This window comes from Hemibagrus wyckioides, linkage group LG12 (assembly GCF_019097595.1).
Source record: "Hemibagrus wyckioides isolate EC202008001 linkage group LG12, SWU_Hwy_1.0, whole genome shotgun sequence".
In the NCBI taxonomy this organism is placed as follows: domain Eukaryota; kingdom Metazoa; phylum Chordata; class Actinopteri; order Siluriformes; family Bagridae; genus Hemibagrus; species Hemibagrus wyckioides.
The window spans coordinates 12523550-12537495 of NC_080721.1; the positions used below are offsets into that span (position 1 = coordinate 12523550).

The following is a 13946-nucleotide window of genomic DNA, read 5'->3' on the forward strand; positions in this document are numbered from 1 at the left end:
GGATGGGGTGATGTGGTGAAGGGGTAACTGGGTAATGTGGTGATGTGGTAATATGGTGATGGGGTGATAGGGGGATGTGGTGATGGGGTGATGTGGTGATGGGGTATTTGGGTGATGTCGTGTATGAAGCTGACCTCGGCATACACTCGTCCCTGAACCGTCACCATGCAGGGCCCCACTGCTTTCTGTTCAAACCTGTCTGTGGCAAACAGCCGCATGGAGAACAGAGGACCACCATGTGGGGCCGGGAGCCAGCCTGGGCCGGGGGCAGGGCCGGGGGCAGAACCGGGGCCACTTCCACTCCGCAGCATCCCCTGTGGCCTGGAGGATGAACTCGGGGGAGACGCGCTACTGAGAGCAGGCAGAGGAGCTGCACATCTGACCTAAAACCAGAGGAAACACAACACAGTGTGACACCACGCCCACCCGAGAGACAGACCCACAGGCCACGCCCCTTCACTCACATGTATAACCAGTGGAGTCGACTCGTTGGCTGATTTCTCGTCTGTCTTTTCCGACATATTCAGTGATGGCTTAGACCTCCACAGCAATATCTGCACAGATATTGTTTTAAAACAGTTTCATTTAAATCATTTGTTAAATTATATTGTTTACTAAATCATTCAAATCATTTTTACCGTTTAATCAGACAAATTTTGTGATCCACACCAGCAACTGCGATCTTCAAGTATTACGTTAATAATCAAATGTAATTCTGAGCTACAGTCTGAGCTACATAACTCCCCCCACCACCACCACCATTATAGAAATGGTACAGTCCATTATGCTCAGGATGCTGTAATCTGGACCACTTATGTGGAAGACACAGCGGGGGACATCACAGCTTCTCTCTCTCTCCATCTCTCTCTCTCTCACACACACACACACACACACACACACACACACACACAGTGACCCAGGTCACGTATGTATTTCCTGGCAGATGCTGACTCTAACCTTTATACGTGTCAGAAAATATCTGAGGCAGGTCACTCTGTGGTCTATCCGTACAGCAAGCGAGCCCAGTTCCAAACGTAATTGCGCCATTATGAGACACTCAGCAGGCTAAAACCCAGCGGGGGGGTTTTCATGAGCCGCACAAGCAAAAAAATATAAGGGAGGAGTGTGTTGAGTTAAAATAAGACATGGCCTCGAGGTCGCTTTCCACGGACAAGACTTTTAACGTCACATCAACACGTGTTTGCGTTAAAGTTTGTGGCACATTTTAAAGCGTTGACTTTCTCAGTACGTTGACGTGAAACCGTGATGTGACATCACAAAACAATAACCCAACCCCCCACTGCTTCTGGACCAACCACGTCCATTATGCAAATGATTACTAGCCGGTGTATTGCAGCTGCAGTGTATTTGAACAGATTCACCTGGATTTTATTAAATCCCTGAGGATTTGACGAGCGAAAGCACGACTCACGCAGTGAACTAATTCAGCGAATGTTAGTGATTTAAGACCGTTACGGACGGCAGGAGAACATAGCACGTTAAATATTCACGCGTATTCATGAGCTCTGGTTTAAAATGAAGCTATAGGTTTCACTTTAACGCTGCAGCGAGTTCTCTTATTAATAAATGACTGGTACACAGCTTCATCTCTCTCCCTCTGTCTGTTTTCTGTCTCTCTTTCTGTGTCTCTCTCTCTCTCTCTCTCTCTCGCTTTCGTTATGTCCTTGTGTCTCTCTCTGTCTCAGTTCCTCTTCTTTTTGTCTCTGTTTCTCATTTTTTGTGTCTATCGGTCTCTCTGTTTGTCTTTCTCATTCCTTAAGTCGTCTCTCTCTCTCTCTCTCTCTCTCTCTCTCTCTCTATCTCTTTCTCTCTCCCCCTCACCGTGTTTTTGTACTGCACTTCTCTGCCATGTTGCTCCATCTCTCCTTCAGTCCCACAGGAAATGACTGGAAACACCAACAGGAAATGGCTCCCGTTGGACCGTGCCTGGCACGAGGGGTCCTTCAGGGTCACCGATGAAACTGACAGAGGCAGAGCCTGCACACCGTGTGTGTGTGTGAGAGAAAGAGAGAGAGATAGAGAGAGAGAGAAACAATCCATGTTTGAGAACACACTGCTTTATCAATGATCCTGATTACAATCAAGAAACAAACAATATGCCAATGATATGCTGTTAACAATGTGTGTGTGTGTGCGTGTGTGTGTGTGTATTTGACCTGTAAGGAGCTTTTATCCACAGAGACAGCGAGGCGTCCATCTGCACACTGCACACTAACCACCTTCCTGCTGCCCACATCGTCGCCGACCTCATGAGACATCCAGTGTCTCAGCCACGTCTCCTCCACCTTCGCCTCCCTGACAGCCTGCACTGTGTGTGTGTGTGTGTGTGTAAAGTGATAGAGAAGTGACAAAGCAGGGATATTAAACATCTGTTTTGGATTTCCTGCACCTCAAGTGTATAGTTGCACAGTGTGTGATTTGAGACACAGCTTTTGCTCACACCCTAAACTCCCAGACTGAACAGAATAAGTGTCTCTCTGTGTCCATTAAAATAATCCAGTCTCCAAATTTGACTCTCACTGACTTTTCTTAAATCTGCGCTAAATCTGTTTATTTTTATAACCAATCAAGGCCTTCATCGCTCGTTTATCTCCTGGACATGCTCCAGGAAGAGAAGATCACGGTCTGTTTTTAAAAATAGTTTTTGTTAGCATGGAGTCAGTGAAGGACATCAGCACATTCACGGGGAAGCCTTAAGGACGTGCTCGAGGAGTTCGCGCTGTGCTGCTTCTCTGAAAAACGACAAACTGGGTGATTTTTTTTTTTGTAGAACTGACTCGGAGAGAGGAAGAAAAGGCTGGTGATGGACAGGTTAAGTGATCTGGCAGGAAGTAACCTGTCCACAATCTGCGCGATTGTTATGATATCACTGAGTTATAAGAGGAATAAAATCCTTCAGGACATTCTAGCAACAGTGATAAGAGGATATAACTCTGCTTGACATCGAGCCGCATCGCACGAATCGAAGGTTTCTGTGTTTATCTGTATAACACGAACATCAGCCTGGAGCCTGCGAAGGACATCTGAGCATTTAATCAGACCAGAAACTGAGAAAACACCAAAACATCTACAACCCAACTGAAGACGATTATATTGTTCTGTCCTGTCAGCAGTGTGTGTGTGTGTGTGTGTGTTGTCTTGCTAATAGTAACTTACTCAACATACTCGCCAACAAACTGTATGTGTCTAGAACATGGGGAAAGACTGGAAGTAAATTAATCTAGCTAATTACAGGTAATGCTAATTTTTTGACACCTGATACATATAGAAAAACATCATTTGCATCATGAACACCTTTGCTAGTCCAGTTTAAAGCTGGACACGGAGCGTGTGGATGAGACCGATCATAATTGTGCTAAAGACACTTTTGCTATGAAAAGGTTCAAATATCTGCAGTTTGAATTAAAGTAAAAAAAGAAAGCTCTTGGTATGATATCAGTCACAGTGTCTCTAATATTTTTCTGTTAGGAGTCAAGAAGCTCAGCAGGGGATACAGACAGGCTCTCAAGATTCTGGCCTTACCTGTCCCGCCTCCTTTCAGCTTGATCACCAGCCGATTGGCTAGATGAGCTTCCGTGTACGACATCACAGAGGGATAGCCGTTGTGATTGGCCCAGGCGAGCAGGTCAGGGGTTGTGAGGAGGTCAGGGACGATGGTGCTGCTCATGGTGAGGTCGGGTTTGGGAGGATAGAGAGGCGTCACGCTGTGAGTCGACTGAGAGAGAGAGAGAGAGAGTGGAATCAGATGTCAGCTTAATAAAAGTGTGGCTATTCTGATGTTCAGTGAAGGAAGAGACGTCTCACGTGAACTGTGATGTGGCCACGGAGACCCGGAGTCACCAGAGCCCAGTTGACTGGAGCAGCACTGCTTAACACTAACACCACATTACACCAGCCAGCATCAGCCACCGGGGGCAGCAGAGAGACAGACACCTCCACCTGTAAGGACCTGAGAAGAGCGACTGGATGTTTGGCTGGCTTCTGAAGGTGCTTCAGCTGTAGATCTCATGATGTATTTCACATTAGACCTGTTCACTCGTCTTGGTTTCATAAACTTCACCAAGATACAGCTGACACCAAGGACAATTAACCAATTTCTGTTCAGATTGAAATAACCCAGATACACCCACAATGGAAACTGCTTACAGATGTGGCCCTGAAACACAAGTATGTATATATACTGAAGTAGTTTAAGCAGATGCTCCATGTGTTCATGTCATTGTATGACTATAGCTACATCACTCTGCTAAACTCTACACAGATCCAGATTGTCTCAGAATAGTTACTGCTGGACTGCTGATTGACCTGTGAGATGTTGGAAATAATTGAACAAAATAAAGAACACAAGTTCCTGAGAACCTTTCCAATCTCGTCTAAATTCAAGCCTGATTCGAAACAACCAATCACAGGCCTGATCACATGGGAAATCTGGTGTCAGTTTGCTCCAGAAATATGTCAAATTATTGATGTGGGACTCACCCACAGAGTCCGGAGCCGGCAGACCACAGCTTGATGATGTGCACTTCCGGGGTGAGGAGACTCTCTGAGGAGGCGCAGCCATTCACTTCCTGTTCCTGTAGCTTGGACACCATGTAGTTATGAGAGAGGAAGAGAGACTTTAGGCGACACACGCTCGGCATGCTGGGATCTGAGGGTCAGGGAAATAAAGTATGAAGATTGCACTAATTATACAGCAGATAAATGTTAATGTACAACCATAAATCTACAGGTGACTCATCAACATTTAAAGTCTGATATTAAGGGCGAAGTTTGTGTTTTTGCTTTGATATGTGTGTGTGTGCGTGTGTGTGTGTACCTTCTCCTAGGCGGAGGTAGATGCGGTTGGCGCTGGTTGAGTGTGTAAGGGAGGAGACAGTTGCATGACGCTGAAGCGTCCAGCGCAGTAGAGCACGAGGTCGCCACGGCAATGATGGTATGGTATGGACACGAGCTGACACACCTCCGTTCTCCAGAGTGGAGTTCACCAAGACCTGCAACACACACACACACACACAGACACTGGCCATTCAGTGGCTTTGATTATTATAAATCACTCATACACCCACACACACACACACACACACACACACACACACACTCACACACACACACTGCGTATAGTGATGTATAAGTGCTGACCTGCACCAGCACATGGAGATTCTTCGGCAGTCCTTCACTCTCCAGAACCCAGTGCATGGCATCCTGGGAACTCAGTACGAGAATGACTGGACGATGGACAGGATGTGAGTAAGACAGTGGCCTCAGAACCACTGTCACCTAGAGAGAGAAAGACAGACAGACAGTTAGATAGAGAAAGAGAGAGAGGGGGAGAGAGAGAGAGAGAGAGAGAGAACAACAGACAGACAGACAGATAGATAGATAGATAGATAGATAGATAGATAGATAGATAGATAGATAGATAGATAGATAGATAGATAGATAGATAGACAGACAGACAGGCAGATAGATAGATAGATAGATAGATAGATAGATAGATAGATAGATAGATAGATAGATAGATAGATAGATAGACAGACAGACTGATAGATAAATAGACAGACAGACAGACAGACAGACAGGTAATAGTACCAGCTTGTCAGTACTGTGATTAGGTCTCGCCACAGAGATCACATGGGTCTCTTTAGCCCCGCCCTCTCTGGCAGCACAGCCTGGCCCTGCCTCGAAGCGCTCAAGCTGAGCATGAACAGGATGCAGCACCCCTGCAGGAGAAACTCCGCACTGCAGAGTCACCTCTCCTGCTCAAAGGCAGAGAAAATACATTTCATCCAAACCACAAACACTCATACACACACACACACACACACTCATACAAAACTCACACCAAACTCACACTCACAGAGCAGCCGGCAACATTTTTGAGTGTGATCCAGTACTCTAAGTAATTTGGAGCGTGTGTGTGTGTGTGTCTGTGTGTGTGTGTGTGTGTGTACATTGCATGGTAACCACTGCACTCAGACTGAGTGTGTTTAATCAGACTCCTAACTCATTTCATCTGTGTCTTTAAACAATATTACAAAATCCTGTTTCATTGTGGAGAGCTGGAGTGAAAGCTCTAGACTGTTCTGAGAGCTCAGAGTGAAACCTGGCGCAGGGTCAGACACACGTAGGTGTCTGTGGCACTGCCCGGTGAAATGCTAACCTATTCACACACACACACGCGCTTTAACACACACTCGAGAGGTGTGCCTGGCCGCATCGTGCGTCTTTAACACCACGCTCTCCTCTCCTGGACTGTAAGACTTCTCTCTGAAACAATACACACCAAACCAAAATCACGTAGCTAATCACTGCAGACTTTCCAATAACTTCAAGATCTTTACAAGAAATGATGACGTAAAGTGGGAGGAGCTCGTCTGAAGATGTAGTCACGTAAATTTCACTCTCACTAATCACAAAGGCTGCTTTTGTTTGGCCCTGAAGACCTAGTGAGGGAAAACTGAACTAAGCTAGCGAAATAATGCTAAAACAGGTAAGCTACAGGTGTAGACTGGACTAGCAAGAGGAATTTAAGATAAGTGAATGAAGAGTAAAGTACTGAAAGAAAGCTAAGTGAGCTAACAATTTCAGCTAGCACTGAACTTACTAAGACTAGCTGAACTAGCATCAGAAATTTAAGATAAGTTAAGAAAGAGTACTGGGGGACAGATAAACTAGTGAACGGAAGGCTAAATGAGCAAGTGAATGCTCCGCTAGCAAGAGAGGATGGTATGTAAAGACTAATGACTACAACAGCAAAGGAAAGCTAATCTAGCAAATAAAAACTGAACTAGCTAGGATAACAAGTCAAGATTAACCAGGGTGAGATTACTAAACTAACTGTGAAGTGAAGACTAAACCATCAAGCAACAGCTGAACTAATAAATTAAGATGAAAATAACAGGACAAAGTTAAAACAGTGAGTGAAGCTCCAGACTAGTCAGTAAACCTAAACTAGCATGAAAATGCTAAGACAGCAAGTGAAGACTAGCAAGCGAATTGGTTGTGCTTTTGTATTTAGTTTGGTTCAAATGCCGTTGCAGGCCAGTAGTTTTGTCTTTGGTGAGATGTCAATCAAGTGCTCGTTAGAATATTAGGCGACGCCCAGTTTTCCACATCAGTCTGATTAGTGAGTTCAGCTGGTGTTTCATAGTGTACTTCTTGTAAAATACAGGAACAATACAGCCTCAATTTAATTTACACACACACACACACACACACACACACACACACACACACACACACCTGCTCTCCTGCCCCATACCTGCAGTTCCTGCCCTGAACAGCAGGAGACAGATTAGTGCCCACCCTGATTGTGACATTGTCTTCCCGTTTTATCCAGAAGTGTTCAGCTTCAGAGGAGTTCTGTTACATACTGACACACACACACACACACACAGAAACACACACACACACAGAATAAGTTTCAGACAGAGAGGAAGGACAAAGAGCAATTCATAACGAAATCTTACATTCCACAAAGTCAAGAAAGACAAAAAAGCAACAACACAGTCTGGAGTGTTCAGAGCTCATGTCCCTCCCTTCCTCTTACACACACACACACACACAGACACACAGAATAATCAGACTGACTATGAATATCTCATTTGTATTTATGTTGTTCATAACGAAACCTTAAATTCCATAAACACCACGGAGCCCAGCCTGTGTGAATCAGCTGCAGTGTGTTTCAGTCTGCTGCATCTCAGTAGGGATCAGACGCTGATATCTGATTAACTCAGATGTCCACTCCGGGTCAAACCTTGGGCTTGAACTTGGTCCAATTTCGAGTTCTGCAAGAGCAGTGTTAGGTTTCTGAACTTAAGAGTCTCAGAAAAAAAGTTCTTGTACTAAAGATTCTTGGATAAAACTCTTGTACTAAATTTCCGGTACTTCCTACACTTACAGTATTTCCTACACTTGTGCTACTTCAGTTCCTCGGATTCATCCCTGAGCGGGAGCCCGGATACAAAATTCCCTGTAGTGAAATTCCTGGTGTAAAGATATTGGGCTGAAGATTCTGTACTAATGTCTTTGAATTAAACTCCTAAAGTTTCCTGTTGTAAAGATCCTCGAAATAAAGTTCCTGGGCTAAAATGTAGGAAAGTTTTTTGTACTAAGTAAAAGTCTTTGTACTAAGATGTAGTTTCTAAGCTGAGGTTCCTGAGGTAAAGTTCCTCAGCTGGAGTTACTGAGCTAAGGTTTCTGAGTTAAAGTTCCTAAACTGAAGGTCCTGGGCTAATGTTCCTGAAGTAAGGTTTCTGAGGTAATGTTCCTGAGCAAATGTTCCTGAGGTAAAGTTTCTGTGCTGAAGTTCCTGAGCTAAGGTTTCTGAGATAAAGTTCCTGAGCTCATGTTCCTGGGCTAAGGTTTCTAAGGTAAAGTTCCTCAACTAATGTTCCTGAGGTAAGGTTTCTGGGCTGAAGTTCCTGAGCTGAGGATTCTGAGATAAAGTTCCTGAGCTAATGTTCCTGAGGTAAGGTTTCTGGGCTGAAGTTCCTGAGCTGAGGTTTCTGAGATAAAGTTCCTGAGCTAATGTTCCTGAGCTGAGGTTTCTTAGATAAAGTTCCTGAGCTAATGTTCCTGAGCTGAGGTTTCTCAGATAAAGTTCCTGAGCTAATGTTCCTGAGGTAAAGTTCCTGAGCTAAGGTTCCTGAGCTAAAGTACCAGGAAATGACAATCCTGAGCTAAGGATCCTGAGCTCATCAGGTGTTAAGACAGTGCTTAGCTCCATCTGCTCGTTTACACTGTAACACTGCACTGCAGGAGACTTCACCAACAGGTCAATAAACAGACTCCGGTCAGCACTTCATTATCACATTGGAGTGAAACATAATCACATCACAACCTGATATCACACTCTCACTATATCCTGCTATAAAACACTTATTACTGTTATAATCATGTACAGCAACGGTGTAACTTTTTTACACTCAGTCATCATGGTACAGCGGTATAGCGACACATCATTACATCATCACATCCACACATCATTACATCATCACATCATTACATCATCACATCCACACATCATTACATCATCACATCCACACATCATTACATCATCACATCATTACATCATCACATCCACACATCATTACATCATCACATCCACACATCATTACACCATCACATCCACACATCATTACATCACATCATTACATCATCACATCCACACATCATCACATCATCACATCATTACACCATCACATCATTACACCATCACATCCACACATCATCACATCATCACATCATTACACCATCACATCCACACATCATCACATCATTACACCATCACATCATTACACCATCACATCCACACATCATTACATCATTACATCATCACATCCACACATCATTACATCATCACATCATTACATCATCACATCCACACATCATTACATCATCACATCATCACATAATTACACCATCACATCCACACATCATTACACCATCACACCATCACATCCACAAATCATTACATCATTACATCACATCATCACATCCACAAATCATTACATCATTACATCATCACATCATCACATCCACACATCATTACATCATTACATCATCACATCCACACATCATTACACCATCACACCATCACATCCACAAATCATTACATCATTACACCATTATACCATCACATCCACACATTACACCATCACATCCACACATTACACCATCACGTCCACACATCATTACACCATCACATCCACACATCATTACATCATTACACCATTACACCATCACATCCACACATCATTACATCATTACACCATTACACCATCACATCCACACATCATTACACCATTACACCATCACATCCACACATCATTACATCATTACACCATTACACCATCACATCCACACATCATTACACCATTACACCATCACATCCACACATCATTACATCATTACACCATCACATCCACACATCATTACATCATTACACCATTACACCATCACATCCACACATCATTACACCATCACATCCACAAATCATTACATCATTACATCATTACACCATCACATCCACACATCATTACACCATCACATCCACACATCATTACATCATTACACCATTACACCATCACATCCACAAATCATTACATCATTACATCATTACACCATCACATCCACACATTACACCATCACATCCACACATTACACCATCACATCCACACATCATTACACCATCACATCATTACACCATCACATCCACACATCATTACACCATCACATCCACAAATCATTACATCATTACATCATTACACCATCACATCCACACATTACACCATCACATCCACACATTACACCATCACATCCACACATCATTACACCATCACATCCACACATCATTACATCATTACACCATTACACCATTACACCATCACATCCACACATCATTACACCATTACACCATCACATCATTACATCATTACACCATTACACCATCACACCATCACACCATCACATCCACACATCATTACATCATTACACCATTACACCATCACATCCACACATCATTACATCATTACACCATCACATCCACACATCATTACATCATTACACCATCACACCATCACATCCACACATTACACCATCACATCCACACATCATTACATCATTACACCATCACACCATCACATCCACACATCATTACACCATTACACCATCACATCCACACATTACACCATCACATCCACACATTACACCATCACATCCACACATTACACCATCACATCCACACATCATTACATCATTACACCATCACATCCACACATTACACCATCACATCCACACATTACACCATCACATCCACACATTACACCATCACATCCACACATCATTACACCATCACATCCACACATCATTACACCATTACACCATCACATCCACACATTACACCATCACATCCACACATCATTACATCATTACACCATTACATCATCACATCCACACATTACACCATCACATCCACACATCATTACATCATTACACCATTACATCATCACATCCACACATTACACCATCACATCCACACATCATTACATCATTACATCATTACACCATCACATCCACACATCATTACATCATTACACCATTACATCATTACACCATCACATCCACACATCATTACATCATTACACCATTACATCATCACATCCACACATTACACCATCACATCCACACATCATTACATCATTACACCATCACATCCACACATCATTACATCATTACACCATTACATCATTACACCATCACATCCACACATCATTACATCATTACATCATTACACCATTACACCATTACACCATCACACCATCACATCCACACATCATTACATCATTACATCATTACACCATCACACCATCACATCCACACATCATTACATCATTACATCATTACACCATCACACCATCACACCATCACATCCACACATCATTACACCATTACATCATCACATCCACACATCATTACATCATTACACCATCACATCCACACATCATTACACCATTACATCATCACATCCACACATCATTACATCATTACACCATCACATCCACACATCATTACATCATTACACCATCACATCCACACATCATTACACCATCACACCATCACATCCACACATTACACCATCACATCCACACATCATTACATCATTACACCATTACACCATCACATCCACACATTATTACATCATTACACCATTACATCATCACATCCACACATTACACCATCACATCCACACATCATTACATCATTACACCATCACATCCACACATCATTACATCATTACACCATCACATCCACACATCATTACATCATTACACCATCACATCCACACATCATTACATCATTACACCATCACATCCACACATCATTACATCATTACACCATTACACCATTACACCATCACATCCACACATTACACCATCACATCCACACATCATTACACCATCACATCCACACATCATTACACCATCACATCCACACATCATTACCTCATTACACCATCACATCCACACATCATTACATCATTACACCATCACATCCACACATCATTACATCATTACACCATCACATCCACACATCATTACACCATCACATCCACACATCATTACATCATTACACCATTACACCATTACACCATTACACCATCACATCCACACATCATTACCTCATTACACCATCACATCCACACATCATTACATCATTACACCATTACACCATTACACCATCACATCCACACATTACACCATCACATCCACACATCATTACACCATCACATCCACACATCATTGCACCATCACATCCACACATCATTACCTCATTACACCATCACATCCACACATCATTACATCATTACACCATCACATCCACACATCATTACACCATCACATCCACACATCATTACATCATTACATCCACACATTACACCATCACATCCACACATCATTACATCATTACACCATTACACCATTACACCATCACATCCACACATTACACCATCACATCCACACATCATTACACCATCACATCCACACATCATTACACCATCACATCCACACATCATTACATCATTACACCATTACACCATTACACCATCACATCCACACATTACACCATCACATCCACACATTACACCATCACATCCACACATCATTACACCATCACATCCACACATCATTACACCATCACATCCACACATTACACCATCACATCCACACATCATTACACCATCACATCCACACATCATTACACCATCACATCCACACATCATCACTTCATCACATCCTCAGAGTCAGCAATAAAACTCTAAAGCAGCTCAGACCTGTAAAACCTGTCACGCAGTTTATTATGATATAGATATGATGACTGATAAGGCTACTGATCCTATAGCTGAATAAACACGGCTATAAGAAAAAACAGGACCGAAAAAAGCATTGCAAGAAGTCATATAAACAAAAACAAACAAACAAACAAATGGCTGCAATACAAAACTAAAACGACATGAAAACAGAAACCAGGCAGAATTTAAGGATAAATAAACATGCACAAAAATGACAACAATTTATGCCCGATGGAGACAGATGATTGTTTTGATTTAAAAAAAAGCAGTTGTAAAGCATTAAATCTGAATTTATTACCGGCTTATAAATAGCGCGAGGTCCATCAGGTCTGCATCCAAAACCGGAGAAACTTCAGCGCAGTGAACTAAACTTTACCAAAAAACAGAGCAGGGTCATCATTCTGTTAAAGAATAACAATTTCCTATAGATATAGTACTACTGCAGATTTGAAGTGTGTGTGTGTGTGTGTTGGATACACCCACCTGTGTCGATCGGTGGTCCCAAATGACATCACCGGCGCGCGAGGAATCAGCTTTAAGGGCTCTGTTTAGACGCCGCATATTTAAGTATGAGGACACACGCACATACACACACACGCGCGCGCGCGCGCGCACGCACACACACACACACCCTCTCTCAGTTCATTCTGAAACCCGGAGACACTGATCAAAGTAAAGAAAGAAAGAAAAGAAAAGAAAAGAAAAGAAAGTTTAGCGTGCAGTAGATTACAGAGCAATTCAGTTTATGTTGCTGAGAGAAATATAGAGAGGAGGAAAGTTTATCTGGACAAGGGAGGACGGGTGGGGGCGGGGCTTAACATGCAAGTAGGGGCGGGGTTTGGGGGATGATTGACAGAATGCAGATGAAACGTTAAACAAGGAGAACTTTCATGCATCATATCTGCAGGGTGTCTCCATGCACAGGGGAAATTAAGACTTTAAACTTTAGCATGGTCAGTTTAACATTTGTTTGTAAACACTCTCGGAGTCGCCTCTCCAACTTATCATGAGCTCATGTTAACATTTCTGCTGTTATACACATCTGATCTTATTGCTCTCTCTCTCTCTC

At 42.7% G+C, this 13946-nt stretch overlaps 1 protein-coding gene across 2 annotated transcripts in view; it reads right to left on the bottom strand.

Annotated features, from left to right (window-relative positions):
* The window catches only part of engl (endoglin, like), a 19595-nt gene extending 5992 nt beyond the window's left edge, over positions 1 to 13603 (bottom strand). The window contains exons 1-13 of one of the 2 annotated variants that reach the window (XM_058404935.1): positions 13361 to 13603; positions 13176 to 13242; positions 7283 to 7393; positions 5611 to 5777; positions 5161 to 5298; positions 4838 to 5012; positions 4501 to 4669; positions 3826 to 3970; positions 3544 to 3736; positions 2178 to 2329; positions 1843 to 1998; positions 465 to 554; positions 135 to 383 (exon numbers count right to left, since the gene is read on the bottom strand). In XM_058404935.1, coding sequence (XP_058260918.1) covers positions 135 to 383; positions 465 to 554; positions 1843 to 1998; positions 2178 to 2329; positions 3544 to 3736; positions 3826 to 3970; positions 4501 to 4669; positions 4838 to 5012; positions 5161 to 5298; positions 5611 to 5777; positions 7283 to 7340 — 1692 coding nt within the window. In that variant the 5' untranslated portion in view covers positions 7341 to 7393; positions 13176 to 13242; positions 13361 to 13603. Of the gene's footprint in view, positions 1 to 134; positions 384 to 464; positions 555 to 1842; positions 1999 to 2177; positions 2330 to 3543; positions 3737 to 3825; positions 3971 to 4500; positions 4670 to 4837; positions 5013 to 5160; positions 5299 to 5610; positions 5778 to 7282; positions 7394 to 13175; positions 13248 to 13360 lie in introns of both variants that reach the window. The other variant, XM_058404934.1, reaches the window with a different exon arrangement.
* Between the last annotated feature and the right edge of the window lie 343 nt (positions 13604 to 13946).